General features: G+C 43.7%; 1 protein-coding gene and 1 long non-coding RNA gene across 3 annotated transcripts in view; one reads left to right on the top strand and one right to left on the bottom strand.

Moving 5' to 3' along the window:
- JAK1 (Janus kinase 1) overlaps positions 1–11,855 on the bottom strand; it is a 490,769-nt gene extending 478,914 nt beyond the window's left edge. Inside the window, exon 1 of one of the 2 annotated variants that reach the window (XM_078669080.1) lies at positions 11,505–11,855. In XM_078669080.1, the coding sequence (XP_078525206.1) occupies positions 11,505–11,513 (9 nt within the window). In that variant the 5' untranslated portion in view covers positions 11,514–11,855. The remainder of the gene's footprint in view (positions 1–11,504) is intronic. The other variant, XM_078669071.1, reaches the window with a different exon arrangement.
- A 75-nt stretch (positions 11,856–11,930) lies between these two features.
- LOC144798306 (uncharacterized) overlaps positions 11,931–18,997 on the top strand; it is a 47,901-nt gene continuing 40,834 nt past the window's right edge. Inside the window, exon 1 of the long non-coding RNA XR_013603503.1 lies at positions 11,931–12,111. This is a non-coding gene — a long non-coding RNA (uncharacterized LOC144798306). The remainder of the gene's footprint in view (positions 12,112–18,997) is intronic.

The raw sequence follows: 18,997 nt of genomic DNA, 5'->3' as shown, positions 1-18,997 counted from the left end.
CTTTATCTACAGTGTTACAAGACTGTAAACAAAGCAATCAGTGTGCTATATGAGCACAAAGTGTGGCTCGAGCTCATCCAGTCAGCCCTACGCTAATCGCGCCATCCGCCGTGAGCTGTAAGAGGACACCAATGGGGACGCCCACCTTTGAGTTTAGGAAGCTTTGGGCTCGTAAATGGTGGTTTCTTTCGCCAGGGTTTGCATCACAATGTAAACTGCTGGTGGGTGAGGTAAGGAGGGGCCTGGGGAGATGCAGAGGCATGTGAAAGTCCCTGGAGATTTCACGGACTCCCTACCGGGCTGAGTTTAAGAAGGCCCCTCGGAGTGACAGCACCCCCGATGGCCAGAGCCTAGAAGCCCAAAGTGGTGCCTAGGGCTCTAGCACAACACCATAGTCTGAGTTACTTAATATACAAACCCCAAGCCGGACATTGACGCTCCAACTCTTCAGCTGACATGTATCCAAACTGTAAAAGATCTCCGGATACACACATACACCCCCCAACCCACACTGCAACCAAATGCACAAATTATTCACCACCACCACAGTGCTGCAAATGCATACTAATGACGGTAGAGCGCTATACAAATCTGTGTTGCAAAACATAACACATTCCTAGTTAATGCGTGCTCGCCGGTGGACCTTTGTATATGTTTCTCTTTCCTGTTTGCGAATGGTTACTGCTGATTTCGTGTGGGGTTTTCACATAGATACTAGAACTGCCCCCATCCTCAATAATGATGCAAGCAGTCTCTTGAAATGCGTCTTTACCAAACAAAGGCTGCCAACTCCATCACACCACACACCCAGATAAACTATCTACCGCACACAGGCTGTAAAAATGTAGCATTGTGAAGCCAGAAGCTTGGCTCCTTGGATGGCTCCGCCGCATTGCTCGGCTTCTTAAACTTTCTCTTCAGTGTCGGCCACCTTTACCTGCTGTACTCACTCGTCTGCAAAATATACTACAAAGACAAAGTACAGTACCAGGCACAAAGCACACCTTTTGAAACGGACCCGCAGTAGCTCTGAGGTTGTTTTTTTGGCAGCAAGCGAGCGTTATAAATGAACAGTAAACAGGGGGCTTTTGATGTTTGTACCTTCTCATGCAAAGGTTTTAGTATTCAGCCGTGCACACGCCGGAGTGATGCTAAGGGAAATTTATTGTAATGGTGCGCTTCATTTTAGGGAAAACAAATAATCAAAAGCATATTTAATCCGACTTTCCAACTGTTTACGTATCGCGGATGGCACTTCTGTGTGATGTGGAAATAAAAGACAAGGGCGAGTGTCTGAAATATGCAGCGCAGCCTCTCTTGCTTAAAATAAGTTTACAATGACACTGTGTTCTCTTTGTGAATAGTCACTTCAAGGAAGCTTGTGAATGCATTGTTGCTGCAGTTCCACTGTAATTTCTGCTTAAACTGAGGCGCTCGACTCTCCTGGAAATAAACAAGGGGCAAACTGCAACTAGTACACATAGGATAAAAAAAGCTCTTGGCATTGCTGTGGGGAGGGGGGGGGGGGGGAGGAGAAAGTGAAAGCGGGCATGGCATGTTGTGCGCGTGAAAGGCACGGCATGGGGCGGAAAAGCAATTTCAAAGAGTGGGAGGGAGGGAAGGAGCGAGCATATGGGGATGAGGTGTGAGTGAGGGGGAGAAGAAGCCTTTGATGTGGTGAGGTGGTGTGCGAGGCCAAGCTCTAGGAGGAAGGCAGTTAAAGAAACAAGCTTCTCAGCATTGCTGTGTGGGGGTGGTGGGGTGGGCGGGTGAGCAGCAGGCAGATGCGAGTGGAGCGCGCGCTGGAGAGGGAGGGGGTGGGAGGACTAGGCAGCTGCGTGCACAAAGTGAAGAGCCAATGAGAGCTCTTGTAGGGGAAAAGCGCGTGCTTGTGTTCACGTGAACTGTTGGAAATCCGCCGATGGTTTGAGAACTTATTTTGCCTACTATAATTCTCCCCTATCCATTCCTTGTGGAATGGGATAGGCGAGACCTAAAAAAATGCTATAGGCGCAGAACTGCATAATTCCGGTGCCCCTGCATATACAGGAAATCAAAAATGATTAATTCGAAACAAAAGACTATTGAAATACCTATGATTAGATGAAAACATAAAATCAAAGAATAGTGTGTTACATAAACATCTCTAACAATGCATAGTTCACTAGGATGAAGGCCATCACAAGACACAATAAACCGCACTTCTTTAAAACAGAGTTTAGTGCTTGCACATAGTAGTACCATGGAGGGGGGCAGGAAGAATTTCCCTACAGCATATACAACCATGAGTCTTAATCAGACCCTCCAGGATATCGCGATTTCGCGATTTGCCGCGAAATCGGCACTTTTTAAAAAATGCCGAGATTTTTACAAAAATGCCCGCGAAATCGGCATTTTTGTAGAAATCGCGGCATTTTTCGCTATATCCTGAGGGGTCTGCTTTATCAGCAGCATTGGAGAGGCACAGCGGGATGGCAACCCTCACACCTCCAGCCCTTGATGACCTGTTAAGAGGTGCTTTGAAGGTGACTGAGAGGGAGGGGCTGCAGGTTCAGGAGCAGTGACATCTATTCACATGCAAACAGCCCTGCCTGATGGTGGAATCCGCGACTGCCATTTCCCTCTTGTTACCCCGAGCCAACAATCAATTTGTCTCCAAGTTGATGCTAATTATCAGATAAAAGCACCTTTCAGTGGCTAGCCTGCGCCCCATTGATCCCAGCTCGCACGTGCTTGTTAAGGAGCAGACAGGTTCAGCTATCCAGCCACGGAGAGCCCGAGAGGGGCCAGCCGCAGAGGTCACAGGGTCCCAGGAGGGCAGCACGCGCCAGCAGGTGGAAGAGGGGCTGGAGAGAGGTGAGGTTGGAGGGTTGTCTCTCGAGCTCTGGGGCGGCAAGCGCCCTGCGTCTGTGAATTCCTGTACGAGGCAATATGTCATGTCTCTGCTATTTAGAGGGGGGCTCACACATTCCATTTCTACCCAGGGCCCCAAACATCCGAGACTCGGCCAGATTACACCCCTGATTACACCGAGGCAGCACGTGGTTCTCTTCACAGAGCGTAATTACTGTCACTAAATTGTAAGCAAACCTCGGTTCTTCAAACATGCAGTCTATAATTTAAGAAAATAAAGAAATGGCACAATCGCACCCACACTGATTAACAAAGTATGGAGGACAATCAGTTCAATCAGTTCTCTTAGAGTATCTCCTGTAAGTACTGTACATCACAGTGGGGGATGGCATTTTGGACAGAGAGCCTGTCTTCTCGTTGTCTTGTGCAGGAGGGGGTGAGGAGCCCAAGATGATACTAGAATACTGCATGCCCACCCCTGTGCCTACCCTGGTGGATCCTGTTCCCTCTCCTGTGATGGCTCCTGCCCTCCCCTCAGTGATGGCTCCTGTCCCCCCATGTGGTGGCTCCAGTCCACCCCCCGCCTGTGATGGCTCCTGTCCCCCCATGTTGTGGCTCCAGTCCACCTACACCTGTGATGGCTCGTGTCCCCCCCTGTGGTGGATCCTGTCTCCGCCCTGGGTGGCTTCTGTCCCAGTCCTGGAACGGCCCCTGCAGCGAGGGTGAAGTTCTTGATGGGCCTCTTCTCAAAAGGGCTCAGCTCAAAATTAATATGGAAAGGTCGGCGAGTAAGTAAGTGAAGGGATGGGTGAATGGCTGGATGAATTAGTGAAAGGGTGAATGGATGAATGAAAGATTGAATAAATGGATAATGAGAGAGGATGGATGGATTGATGAGAGGGGAAGATGGAGAGAAAATGTAAATAGCTGGATGTATGGGTGGAAGGGTAGCTGGATGATGGATGAGGGGAAAGATGGATGAGGGGAAGGATGATGGATGGATGGATGGAGGGGAAGGATGGATGAGAAGGATGGATGGATGGATGGGTGAGGGGAAGGATGGATGATGGATGAAAGGAAGGATGGATGAGGGGAAGGATGGATGGATGAGGGGAAGGATGGATGAGGGGAAGGATGGATGAGGGGAAGGATGGATGGATGAGGGGATGGATAGAGGGGAAGGATGGATGATGGATGAAAGGAAGGATGGATGAGGGGAAGGATGGATGGATGAGGGGAAGGATGGATGAGAGGAAGGATGGATGAGAGGAAGGATGGATGAGAGGAAGGATGGATGAGGGGATGGATAGAGGGGAAGGATGGATGGATGGGTGGGTGAAAGGATGGATGGATGGATGATGAGGGGAAGGATGGATGATGAGGGGAAGGATGGATGGATGGATGGATGATGAGGGGATGGATGGATGGATGGTTGATGAGGGGGTGGGTGAAAGGATGGATGGATGATGAGGGGAAGGATGGATGGATGATGAGGGGAAGGATGGATGGATGAAGAGTGGGTGGGTAGATGGATGGATGGATGGATGATGAGGGAAAAGGATGGATGGATGATGAGGGAAAAGGATGGATGGGTGATGAGGGGAAGGATGGATGATGAGGGGCAGGGCAGATGGATGGATGGATGGATGGATGATGGGTGGGTGAAAGGATGGATGGAAGGAAGGATGGCTAAGTGAAAGGGTCGATGGAGAGAGAAAGGGAGGATGGATGGATGACTAAAATAGTGGATGGGTGGAAGGATTAGTAAGTGAAAGGATGGCTGGATTGGTGAAAGGGTAAATGGATGAATGGATGAGTGAATGGATGGATGGGATGAAGAGTGGATGGATAAGTGTACAGATGGATAGGGTGAAAGGGTGGATGGATATTGGAGATGAGTGAAAGGATGGATGAGGGGATGGATGAAGGGATGGATGAGTGAAATGATAGATGGAAGGATACATGATGGATAGGTTTGCAAACGGTTGAATATGTTTGGAAATGGCTGGGCTTACTTATATACTATTGCGCGACCTCTGATGTGTCTGTAAAATGTACCTATTGTCCTGAAGTTTTGTCCTGAATTTTGAGCTCCTGTCCTGAATTTGTGTCCTGAATTTTGACCCTTTGTCCTGAATTTTTACACTCACCGTCCTGAATTTGCACCAATGCCAGTTGGTCACCCTATTCGCTGGCTTGGAGACGGAGCGCCGTGCAGAGATGTCTGTCCCTCAAGATAAACAGACAGAACCACTCAGCCGAGAGAGCTGAGGCGCACACGGGACGGGGTATCTGCAGAGGCGCGCTGGACAAGGGATGAAGTCAGAGGGTTGAGCTCACCTATTGCAGACCATTTCCCCCTGGGAGTGAGCCATGGGAAAAATCCTAGAGGCGAGAAATTTAACACGGGCGTCAAGTGGCCCCATGTCATGGGTGTCAACTTCAACCAGTCCCCGCTTTTAAATCGGAGACGATTTGCAGGCTGACATTTTGCAACGAAGCTACAAGTACCAACATGCAGTTCGCTACTGTTTAACAAGTGACCACTTGGCGGTTTTGCCTGCTCTTTCTCTAGTGTTTAGGTCTGTCGAATGGGCATCCGGTGGGATATCAGGTCGTGTTCAAAATACACTGTACTATTTAATGTGCTTACTAATAAAAAGGGCGATAGGTATAGCCATCATTAGTGCAGCAGGTACAGTGGCACCAAGCTCTAAGGATATTGCAAGACACCATCTGACCTGCAATGGTACGCCTCTTCTGGCGCAAGGCTTTGCAACGTGACGCATCTGGGAGATGCGTCACGTAGTAAATACCCTGCACCATGGTGCATCTTTTGCGCCGCCGCTGCATCACAAAAGTGACGCAACGGCGGCGTAAAAGCAGCGCAAGGGGCTTGTAAATCTGCCCCAAAGTGTCTACATTGTAAAGAAACCAAATATACATAGCTTCATGTTGTTAAATAATTAAAAAAACTAAGATATCTGTTTGTTGTAGGAAAGATGGCCACATAAAATGCCGCAAAATTGCCGCTAAATTTCCATATTTGTGCCGCTAAATTTCCATTTTTGTGCCGCTAAATTTGCTAATCCATGCCGCTATATCCTGGGGGGGCTGCTTAATGCACCAACATGCCATATTTTGCAGGAATTACACCACACCTATTGGCCCTGATGACATCACAGATTTCACTCAACTGCGCTATCCTTACATCCTTAACTGTCCTTTATTTGGTCCGTGGGCATTAGGGAAAGCAAATTACAAAAGCAAACGAGGCTCTTGAAATCCTGTGTAATTTCTGTTCCTGGAGCCGACTTTTTAGATCTGGGTTGACAAGGTAGCTGTTACAAGACATGATGCAATTAAAAACAAGCATTGGCATGGCCAATAGGTCTCGCCTTTTGGGACCTTATAAGTGTTTAGCCATGCAACAGTTGATGTTGTTGCACCAAGGATATTGTGCTGCATGACTAAATACTCCTAAGGACCCAAAGGAGAGACCTATTGGCTATGCCAATGCTTGTTTTTAAGGGAGTTTCAGAGACATTCACTGTAGAAAAATGCAGGTTCTGGTGCTGCCACTGGTAAACGTGGCACACAGATGTACGTCTATAATGTACATCAGGTACATTTAAACATGTATAAAAGTATGCACTCCTAGAAATTTGTGATTGCAACAATTCTTCTGGAGCAACCCTGGAATTTTCTGGAAATTCCAAAAGAATCCTACATTTATACCAAATGTGAGATTTAACCTTTAGAAGTATATGTACATTTTACGAAACAGGCCATATGGCTTTATATGCCACTTTGCACAGTGCCCCTTCAGCACAGAATTAATGTATGTGTACAAGTTCTGTAAAAGATGAAGTAACTGACCACTACTCCTGTCAGTACATTTTGTTATATAAGAGGCCGTCATAAATTGTTTCTATTGCTATGAGTACTGACCCCATGATAACACATTTGTCGTGTTCTAGATTGCCAAAGAAATAGAAATTGAGCCATTTAGTTTACTTGAGAAGAAGTCCCTTGCCACAGGCTAGGGATCAAGGAGCAGTCAGTCCAGCTTCTGCAGACTTGAGCCCACTGTAACAGGGACCGACAACATTCTTGAAGGACCATCGCATCTTCACAACAACCTAGGTAGTGTCGCCTGCATTTTAATTTTAAATGATAATAAAACCATGATTTATTGATAGAATTTTTACCAAAACATTTTACAGGAAATTTGAGCGATTGAACAACAATTCTATGAAACGCAGACAAAAGAAAGATAACAAATACCAACTGAAAAAACAAACCAATACGTATGTACTGTAAAGGTGAACAATGCATACAGTACTAAGGTAAACAATCAAGCCAAATTTCGACTACAAGATGTGGGGAGTGCGCCAGGAGATGACAGACCAACAAATCAAACAGCTCAGCCACATAAGGACAACAAGCTTTGCTTGAAAAAACACCACCTCTGTAATCAAATGCCCCACTGTTAGGAAGATTTATACAAGTGGTAAAGCTATGAGTGAGACATGCAGCCGCAACCCAGCTGATAAATCTTGTGCAATCTCACTCACTACTGGTGCAGGCATTGTTTCTTGCAAAAAGTAAAACATTCTTTGTGCTTTCTACAATACTCTCAGAGTAACAACACAGTACTGCACGACTATGCAAATGGAAGAAATGTGCTACTCTAGTGATGAAAACTTGACAAAATATTAAGAAACCTTTTAATTTGCTTTTGAGAATGTATATATTCAATCTTGTGCTTGTGGAAAGCATGTTATTTTACTCTACAAAACAAATTCAGGATCAATATGTTTCACATATATAAAGTGCTTTACTAATCTGTAGAAGATGAAATGGTATACCATCAAATGCAATTTAATTTTCAAACATATGTACCATGCTCTCTTAAAACTAAAATGCCTCAGCTCTACCCACATGAAATAATACATTTGTTATAATGTATTTAGGGTGCAATTCACGAAATGTCCAGAAAAAAAACATTGTAACTTTGCTCACAGATAATTACTTTTACATTTCGAGTATATTTCCAAAGTTTTGGGAATTCAAAAATACTTGCATGAGAATTTGAAATATCTACACTCGTGTACATACGGGAGTACTCAACTATTTCTATATGTGGCACTGTAACAGTATCTTACATCTGGAAGGTTTTTGTACTTTTAAAATGCACTCTTTTTCTTTCCCCGTTGGGAAAATGTTGTTTGTTAACGAAAACTCACACTCCCCCCAAAATCCCCTTCCATTTTAGGAGGATTTCCTTGTTGCTTGTGCCTTACAAACACATGTACTGCCTGCATTTGCAAGAAATAAAATCTGCATCTGTTTCCAGGGTGAGGATATATACCCTCAAACTAATAAGTGTGCATGTGTTCACAGTGGTTTGTTGGTGGGCAAGCACAGAAACACCTGAAAAATCTGCCACTTGCACCAGAACTGCGAAAACAGAAATTCCACAATAATGGAAGAATTTTCGGTGTGCAAATCCAATTGCAAGAATAAAATTAAATCATTCTCGATTCCTTGAAACAGCAATGAGAGTTTCTAATCGCAAATTATATTTTTGTGCACCTACCTTGATCTCAGGTGTCGCAAAAGGTTTGGGAATACATGCAGAAAACATCCCAATGCGGAGAGCCTCTGTCTCTCCAACCCCAAAGACGTTTTACATGGCAAGTGAAAAGATTTACCTCAGCCATTAGGACTAAGGGTGTAATGCAGGAGGGCTGTATCTGGGCTGAACACCACTATGTGGATGTTCCTACAACACTGACCACCTATCAGGCAATTTTTCATGGACTGAGAGGCCAGGAGATGCGAAAATCACATCACCATTTAAGGAAGCAGGATGAACATATGGGGGTTCACTGTGGCTGGTGGAGAGTGGTAAGAGCACCTAAGGCTTTAATAAATTCTCTGATACATACATAAAAGCTGCATACAGGTATTTTGCTGCTAAGAGATATGTTTAAGTTTGCTCTGGCAATCACAAAACAGAAGCATCACTCAAGGGGTCCATCTCGCCTTCACAGGCACAAGGGTGATGCACCTAAAAACAATCTGCGATAAGGTGTGAGCACCAGGTACCAATCACAGGATTAACGAAGTTGGGGGGACTTACCCATGAATGCCTACTGAAAACCACATGCCTTTGTTGGTTGTTGAACAATTACACAGGTGACAGTCAATCATAATGAAAAGAGATGCCGTGTTAACATTGTCAAAGCCTCGCCCAAGAAAACATGACATTCCAGAGGAATATGGGGTCTAAAAGAACATTGCAAGTACATTTTGAGCCATCTTGGCAAAAGAACTGTTAAACGAAAGATCTAATTATACACTCCCTGAGAACATGTTGAACTTCCTCATTAGCTCTTCTTCGTTGTAAACGTGGGTTTGCTATAAAAATCACATTTGATAACGTACGTTTACATAAAAACCGTGCGTCTTCCCATCAGCCAGTGAAAGTTGAAACTGTGGCTGGACGTGCTTTAATGACAAACCGGATATTTGCTCTCTTCCTGTTCAGCAAGCTCAGTGTCAAGTCCCTTCTGGTCAAAAAGGCTTCATCCCTTCGGGCCAGTGTCTGCAGGTGGACCAGTGTCTGCAGGTGGGCCAGTGTCTGCAGGTGGGCCAGTGTCTGCAGGTGGGCCAGTGTCTGCAGGTGGGCCAGTGTCTGCAGGTGGGCCAGTGTCTGCAGGTGGGCCAGTGTCTGCAGGTGGGTCAGTGTCTGCAGGTGGGTCAGTGTCTGCAGGTGGGTCAGTGTCTGCAGGTGGGTCAGTGTCTGCAGGTGGGTCAGTGTCTGCAGGTGGGTCAGTGTCTGCAGGTGGGTCAGTGTCTGCAGGTGGGTCAGTGTCTGCAGGTGGGCCAGTGTCTGCAGGTGGGCCAGTGTCTGCAGGTGGGCCAGTGTCTGCAGGTGGGCCAGTGTCTGCAGGTGGGCCAGTGTCTGCAGGTGGGCCAGTGTCTGCAGGTGGGTCAGTGTCTGCAGGTGGGACAGTGTCTGCAGGTGGGACAGTGTCTGCAGGTGGGACAGTGTCTGCAGGTGGGACAGTGTCTGCAGGTGGGACAGTGTCTGCAGGTGGGACAGTGTCTGCAGGTGGGACAGTGTCTGCAGGTGGGACAGTGTCTGCAGATTTCAGTGGCTACAGGTAGGGCAGCAGTTCTCTGCCATAATATTATTGGGGCAGAAGCCTTACATGTCTGTTTCCCCTTCCTTTGGACAACGGATACGAAAAAATTATCAACAGGCTGGAGCACAGCACTGCAAGAACTTTAGGCAGATGTTAGGATATTGCAACAGTGATTAGGTACGCTACACAAATGCAGACTATTAAAACTAACCAATTCAGTGAACACCCATCTATGAACGCTTAACAAGAAGTTAATTTTAGTTTTTAGAACAATATGAAGGCCAATCAACACACATGAAATATACTAGAATCATGCATGTTGCCCGTGAAGAGCGAGTTGTTATAACCATGGTCGTTGATTTGAAAGACGTAGGTTCATTATACACAAAGGGGAGTTTCTTATAATTGTGCATGGTATCTGCATAGGAGAGTGTGCTCGTGAAAAATTTGCATTGAAACTCTAAACGTGTCGGTTCATTGAGGTATCCATGAGCGTTTATAAGACTATAGTGTGGTACTGCGGCTTTTTAAGCATATCGTTTTCTGACAAGTATGCGTGTGCATGTACACATACAAGCAAGTTGATTAGAATGTGTTATAATAACTTTACATACACCTAGGTATGACATGGTGACCGTCAATAGGTGCAGTCAGTTATAAGATGACATCGTGACTATACCCAAATTCAATTACTGTGCTGCTGCTTTTCAGTACACAACTTGCGGTGTGCTCGTATTGATTCGGTATACTCTTATTGAAAGGGTCAATCAACTAGGTACATATCGCCAAGCACTGAATGTATGTCTTTGCGGCACACAAAGCTAAATACGATTCCACAACACTTCCTTGCAAACAAACAAATACAACAGATTTTTAAGAGTGCAAAGGAGGAAACACTCATTCAACGTTGGCATATGTGTTCTCTAAATGTTATATTCTGCATGACTAAGCAGAGTGTTGAGGCTGGAAGGGCGGACTTCCTTTTAAATGGTAAAATAGAGAATATTGCACTGTGTGTGTGATAGTTGTTAACGAGCGAGTCAACAAAGTAGAGAGAATTGTTTTTTTGGTTTTTTTTTTAATTGCGTGTGGATGGGGCTGACTTCCGCATAACTTCCAAAACTTCCTGGTCCCCAACCTGACTGACTACGAAAGGACCCGATGCGCCTACAAGGAACATATACCCCCCTCTGACAAAATACAACTCAAACACCCCAAATCAGTGTGTGGTGTACTCTGCCAGAAGCAAGTCGAACCCGAAACCTGGCCCTCATCTTAGCTACATTCCCTTAAGGACAATGCTGCACATTACTTCACAGCCGCACAGTAAGAAAAACACACAAGGGGCACAGTTCAAGTCCACCGTTAGCCCTCACACCGGACATTTTCCATATACGTATGTCACTGATGAACACACACTGCCGTAATGTTTTACCACTCAGCAGCTATCACAGAACAACCCGTCCCAAATTGATCAGAAAGTGCCGATCTTACCTTGCGCATCCCACCAGAAGACCGTAAAATCCGCTTGTCTCCGCTTTCCTTTCTACTCTATCCAAGTTCAAGAAGTGAAGGCAATGGGGCGGCGAAAAGAAAAGCGAGTTTACAGTGATTGGCAGGCTACGTGCTGATACTGGGCGGGCCTTCTTGACTGTAGTTCGCTATCAATCCTGTGATTGGCCAGAAAGGATGACTGCCCTGAAGAAGAAGGTTCGCCTATCCCGGAAGGGTCCTCCTCCTCCAGCTGCTGCCCCGGAAGAGACGGCCATGCCGCCCCAGAAGTGTTCGCCTGCAGGTTGTTTCCGTTGGTTTGTTCCTTCTGAGTAGTACCTTAGCAGACCTCGTGGGTTGGGAAGGTGGCGAGTGTCTCCTGGCCGTGGAGATCGAGAACTCACAATGTAAGAATAACGGTGAGAGCAGCCGGAACCAAACGGGAGGAGTCAGGAAAGGACACAGGCAATGCCGGGAAATGGAGATCAAATGTTCCGGGAATGCACACATTGCTCACCAGTGAGAAGCGGAGCGGGTGACAGCCAGCCAATGGCCTGCGAGTGTATTTGCATTATTTTTGAGAAGCTGACCCACCAACTTAATTGACAAGGTGAATTGCCATAGTAAAGCTGCCCTATCTCTTTTGTTTTGTGTCTTGAGTAGACCGCTATTCTATCTGACTATAAAAAAGGAATGGGAGGTAGGTAAACCGCACGAGGTAAACGTAGTTAAATTACATAGGTTATGAAGTTCTGTAAAAATTTAATAAAAACATGTATTAGTAAAATAGTAAAAACAAACTCCACCCTCTTTTTTCATGAAGGCGTAAGACGTCGGCTGTAGCAGTAGAATATCTGTAGGCCTTGCACTATACATCATTGTAGCGTATGGTTGAAACCTCATTGAAATACAATCAAAATTTGATGGCAGTTTTTATGTGGAGTAGACTTTACACAGAGACATTAGCGCGCTGTACAAGAGAGCTGGTAGTAAGTTCTGAATAACAAACCCCACTTAAACAACCTATTCGCAACTGGAAAGCAATAAAGAAACTGGCCTTCTAGTCTCGGGTATCTTTTCCAATATGTTTTGTGCAAATGTTCTGTTTGTCTAATTTCTTTTGCAAGATTTATTAGGTGTTTCAATCATGCAGAATTTTTTTAGGGAGGTTTATATAGTGCAAACTCGACCCGTAGGTATTGGAGTGCTTTACATGAGCACCAGTTGCATTACAGAGAGACATATTCATTTTGTTAGGCATGGGGAGATTAAGTTTGCCTGGAATCACAGGAAGTGGAGCGTCCTGCTGAGACTCAAATCTTGTTCACCAGCTTTGAGGTCTACCTCTCTAGCGGTTAGGCCACATCCTCTCCCATTGTAAATGCTTTTCCAGTTTTTTGCTATCTATCCCTGTGATCCTGTTCTACATTGGGCAAAGCAGAATAAAGTTTTCAATCCTAATGCTATGGTATGTGGCACTTCACTAAATGCAGAGTGAAAAACATCCCTACTTCTGCACTATTTCAAATGTGAGGGCCAAGAAGTATTCAAGCGTTTGACTGACTTTTCTGATGAAGAGTACGTGAGTTTAAATTAATTTGAAGTTTGTATAAAGAAGTTTGATATTCATCATTTAACAAAGGTCAGTACTGTGTTCTGAAACGCTATAATTTTTGGAAACGCAAGCAGAGAATTGATGAACTTCCAATTGCTCTTAGACAGGCCCCTAGTCTGTTGTCTTTTAGAAAGGCATTAAAAACATGGCTTTTTATTTAGGAATTGTGTTGTCTTTTATTCTCAGTTATGTTTCCTTTCCATTAAAGGTCCTCTTCGCCAAAGCGCCGGGACACTCCATTGCGAGTAGCCGTTGCGCTATAGAAGAGCCAATTAACATAACATAACATAACATAACATGAATCTGTTGAAGAGTATATAACCTCTTTATGCAATTTAGCTTCCAATTGTAATTTTGGTTCTTCTTATGAGTAACGTGTTTGGGAATCAGTTCATGTTAGGGATCAGTTCATGTTAGGTTGTATCATAGAAGAGGCCAAATAATCTTTTTGGCAGAAAGGTAATTCTTCATCAAAGGATGCAGAAAGGTAATTCTTCATCAAAGGATGCATTAAAGATTGCCAAAACCTATGCACGTTTCATGGTATTTGTTAAAACTATTAAAAAGGAGAACGTTCTTTAGGAACTAGGTGATGGTGACAACATTAGAGATGTAAATGCCAGCATCTTAAATAAGAGGAACCCCAGTAATCATCTAAGAAAAGTCACAGCAGATGTTTTAGGTGTAATCACTTTGATCACATGGCTAGCTTTAAAGATCGTCCAGGTTGGAAAACTGTTTGTAAAAAATGCAGTAAGAAATGTCATTTTACCAACTTTTGCAGGTCTAATGCATGCAAGCAAAAAGTAAGATTGTTTACTCCTCATCAGTTGCATACGCAGATGACCCTCAGATAGTGATATCAAACTCTTGTAGTGTAACTGAAACTGCACACTATTTTATTAGCTGTATGCGTGCAGTGGATGAACAAGAACAGTCTTAAGCTCAATTTGGATAAAAACCAAGGTCCTTCTTTTTGGCAGGGACACCTCCTTCTGGGACCAATCGTGGTGGCCTCGGAATTTGGGCCTCCCTCCTCCTCCGATATCCTCAGTGAAGGATCTGGGGGTATTTTTGAATCCAGCCTCTCTTTTAATGCTCATATTAACACTCTCCTCTTTTTATTTTTTTCTTACTACACACCTTAAGAAAGGTTATCCCCTTTTTAGGTCTCGCCTAGGCAGTGCTTGCGCTGTCTTTTCGAGACATGCTGTACTCTGGTATTGACTTGAAGCTTCGCCTATTTTCCACCCATCTTTTCAGATGGCTCCTATTACTGTCCATTCTAAATGGTTGCTTCGGATTAGTCCCTCCTTAGTACAGCCTTTTCTGTTTTTGTAACCTCCCATGAGGCCTGGCTCTTTTACTGGTGTTGTTACTCCGTATGTTTCATTTACAGCCTGAGCGCTTTATTTTCTTAAATGAGCTTCGTTTACCTGCTGTTGCAGGCACTCTTTTGTGTGGGGTCCACTCACCCTTCCCTCAGTATTTGAAATAATCATGTGCTTTTTCCAAGCAGCCTGTCACCCCAATCAATAAAAGCGGTTGCTTCTAGTCATAATTTTCAGTGCACCTTATGTGCATTTAGTTTAATTTTTATTTATTTCACAATGACGCCCTCCGCACACATCACCCGTGGGACACTGGTCTCGAGCAATTGCGGACGCCTGTCATTTTTTAAATTTTCTAAGCGCCGTGAGTGCTTTCATATTTGTTTCACAATGGCAGCTGCCGCTGCACACATCACTTTCGGGACAGCACCCGCACTGTTTGTAATACTGGAATATACATACGACACCGTAGTCAAGTGGCCTTAAACCGGCAAAGTACTAATTTACAGACTTAAATGCGGCCAGTCATGTCTGCTTTACTAGCATAAACATGCTATCCGCTTTCTGCATTTAGTGTTTGGCTCTAAAAACGACCACCAAATCACCGACTGCCAGCTTCTGTCGTCTCCCTTCTGTTGCAGTTGTCTAAGTCACTTCTGTATAGTGACTGCCATACCCCACCCCTGCAAGCACTCGCTGGACAAGGGCGGGCAATTTTTCTTTTCTTCTCTTGTTTACCTTTTGTTCAGTTTGGGAAGGTAGTGGTTGGCTGCGCTAGGCGACTGTGAATAACTTTCACTGTACGGCTGCCTTGGACTCTTTTATCGTTAATAATGTAAAATAGGCTTGAACACAACAGCTAGAGAGCCTTTTTTTTTTTTTTTTTAGATGTGTAAGTTTCGTTTCTTGTCTAATCAGTGCAACCGTTTCCAAGTTTTGTTTTGTTTTCCTTCACTCGTACTGGTTTCGACAGTCGCTGGTTGGCATTTATAGCAAGCAGTACCATAGCTGCTTGTTGTATGTACTGTTTTTGCTGGAGACAACATTTTAATGCAAGGTTAAACAGTTTGAAGTCCTATACACTTCATTCATCCACAGCTTTTTCCGCTGGTAGGCCGCCCTGGCTGACCGAAGTACCAGTACTCTGCTGCAGGCTTTAGGGATACGAAGCACGAGAAAGAAACAAAACTGGAACCAATAACTGAGTCATCTGGTCTAGTCCATCTCTGTGGTGAGTGATGAGTACTGCACCGCCCAGTTAATGTGCTGATCTCCGCTCCCGCCTTTAATCTATGCTTGACTATTAAGGAAAGGGAAGATGGGAAGCACGACAAGCATCAACCAAACCTGTGAGCTTCTGGATACTGGGATGGACATTTTCAGACCGAGCAAGAGAGCTGCATGCTCCCCTTTGTGCATAACCAAGCACGCATACAGGTGCAGATAAATACGAGCAGTTGTTAAACCAGTGCACACCAGCAACAACACACAAACACCCATTTACACAAGCACCGCAGAACTGGCGGAGGCGATCACAGGTGTAATTGATCACTTGGCAGTTGAGCCAGTGCAGTGCACAGATAAATGCATGATTGGAAGAATGGAGTGGCAATGCAATAGCTCTAACGAAACACTGATATACAAAGTACTATCAGTCCCAGGATGCATCACACCGTATTGGTTGAAAACCTTCATCGTAAATTTAGAATTAATCCACAGTCCGCTGTTTACGTTTCATATTTTTGATAGTTTATTGTTCGTTTGTTGATGTATTCAAAACAAGGTGATTTCAATTTTGAAAATGCATGTATTATGCCCAATCGCCTTTGATACAGCATGTGAAATCCCTTGCTCCATAAATATATGCAAATGTTTAACCCAATGCATTTCAAGCCGTTCTGGCCCTTCGTCAGGGGTGCATATCTGTAGAGTTAAAATCAAATATATTGCCATTAACATCTAAAATTTATGTCCACATGTCAATATTAATCATAAAGTTGTTTGCAGTGCCCCATTGCATACCATGTTGTCCCTCCCGTAACCAACGTTTTCCCTCTATAAGCAAAACAGTGCCATCTACATAAGTCACTAAAATGCAATAGGTCTCACATTTGTGAGGGTTTCAGCTATTGCCATTGTAAATGCCAATGCCTTTTATTTATCTGTTTTAAAAACCAACACGTGTTAATTTTTAAAACCTAAATAAAAGGCATTCTCATTTTACAATGCCAATAGCTTAAAACTCTCGCAAATGTGAGACCTATTGAATTGCAAATGCTTGTTATCTTATGAGTTACAGAAGCCAGTGGTTACAGTGCTGGTTTTGTCCAGGCTGGACTATTGTGATGCCCTATATTTAGCCATTCATCAACAAGCACTAAAGAAACTCCAAACTCTGCAGAATGCAGCAGTCTGACTCCTTAGGAGTGTCCCAAAGTTTGAATTGGTTACCAAGGTTCTGGTGGAGATTCATTGGCTTCCAGTTAAGAACCAAATCGCTTTTAAGGCACTTTGTTTGGCATGGAAGGCTCTGCATGGCAGAGGCCCTGATCACCTATAAAAGAAGTTCTCCTGGTATATTCCTAGGAGAACCTTGCACCCTGCCACCGCCTGAACAGTTAATGTTCCTAAAATTATCAAAAAGATATGGGATGGTAGAAGCTTTGTTCACATTACATGCCATTTTTGGGACAATCTACCAGCACATCTGAGAGGTCAAGCTAACCTGCTTAGCTTCGGGAAACATCTTAAGACTTTTCTGTTTTCTTCCCCTCTGTAAGGCTCCTGCCTCAGTGTTTTTCTCTAGCAGACTCCAGTGACAAAACGTCCCGAGTATTCTCGCATCAAAAACCTTGCAATATCAATACTTCCGAAGAAGATTGTAGCGAAATTATTCTTCAAGTAGTAGCCAAAGGTGAGATTAAACCTTTTGAGGAAGTATATGTTGATGGTGCCCCAGACAAAATGCGTTTTGATTCAGGAGTAAAAATTACTTTAATTCAGTAGGTTTTTTTATATTTCTAAATTGTAAGGGAAAACATTATACAAACCTGACATTAAACCAAAAGGGTATGGTGGATAACATATTCAATTGCTAGGTTATTTAAACAGTTGCATGATATTTCATAATAGGATTGTGGCAGGGAAGATTTATATTTTAATAAAAGGAGATTCAATGGTTGTCAATTAGTTAGTTTCATCTGAGAGATTTTATGGTATGTATTTATCAAAATGTGTCATTGTTTGTCAGGTAAACTAAAAATAGGTAAACTCTGTTTAGGTTTCACTAGCAGTGTTGGATTATGATAACACTTTTCTTAATGTTTTAAGAAGGAATTGGGTTGTTTAAAAATGATCTTCATTTCATTAAACTTAGATCTAATTCAATACCCAAAGCATGTAATGTGAGGAATGTTCCTTCCAAGGCAAAAGATGACATGACTCCTGAATTAGTGACTAAAGCACAATGGTGTGAGTGAAGAAGTGGGGAGTTCTGAGTAATTTTCTCCTGTTGTGATGGGAAAAGCAAGACTGTGTGTGGATCTCAGGGAATTTAACAAGTGTTATTGTGGACTATTACCCTCTACCAAATAAAACTGAAATGTTAAGCTTGTTGGGAGATGCCACACATTTCTTGTCTTTTGGTTTGACTTCAGCCTACCATTAAATTGCATCCATTGTCGCAAGAACTAACATATTTTTTCGCTTCTTTCAGTACCTTTAAATATCTCAGAATGCCATTTGGTTTAATTTCAGATGGGTAAGAATCTATCAAGATAATGTGTTGGTTTGTGGTGATAATGCTCAAGAGTGTCTTTGGGAAGTTCTTCAAAGGTTAGAAACTAGTGGTTAAGCTTGAGAACTGCTAGTCTTCTGTGTCAGTCTATCACAACTAATGGGATTCAACCTAAAGATGATTTAGTAAATTAAGCCCTCTAGCAAGGGTGGCTTGGTGAAGGTTCTGGGAGTGGCTGAATACTATCAGAAATTTGTTGCCAATTTTGCAGAGAAAATCAAAAACATAAGTTGTTGAAGAAAAGGAAGACGCTTGTTTGGGATCTAACCAGTGTAGAAGAATTTGAGTGTCTAAAATCAAATGTGAGAAATGCCCCTTGTTTGAGTAGTTTGAAACCTGACCAGAAAACCATACATATGACCAGTGTCTGCTCAAAAGGCTTGGGAACTGTCCTTCTGCAAAACGTTGATAGTCAGGAAAGGACCATTTCTTTACTGCATTTTGAAGGGTGCAGAGTTGAATTACTCTGTTATCGAGAAGGACACCATGGCTATCTATTGGGCCATGCGGAAATTGAGGAAAGTTTTGAGGGGAAGTGTGTTTGAAGTTAACTGACCCTTGAAGGATATATTCACAAACAAAGGTATTGATTCGGTGTCATTTAGGATACATAAATGAGTAGAGGCTCTCCAGGAATTTGAGCTAAATTTTGTCTATGTACCTGGTGTTAAGGACTCATTAGCAGATTGGGATTGTGTGTGTGGAAAAGATTAAGTGGATAATGACCCTAAACCAGCCCCAGTATGTTTGTTTC

The sequence above is a fragment of the Lissotriton helveticus genome, chromosome 1_2 (genome assembly GCF_964261635.1).
Source record: "Lissotriton helveticus chromosome 1_2, aLisHel1.1, whole genome shotgun sequence".
Classification (NCBI taxonomy): domain Eukaryota; kingdom Metazoa; phylum Chordata; class Amphibia; order Caudata; family Salamandridae; genus Lissotriton; species Lissotriton helveticus.
Note: the sequence above shows the minus strand (reverse complement) of the source record. Positions and strands in the feature narration are given on the sequence as shown.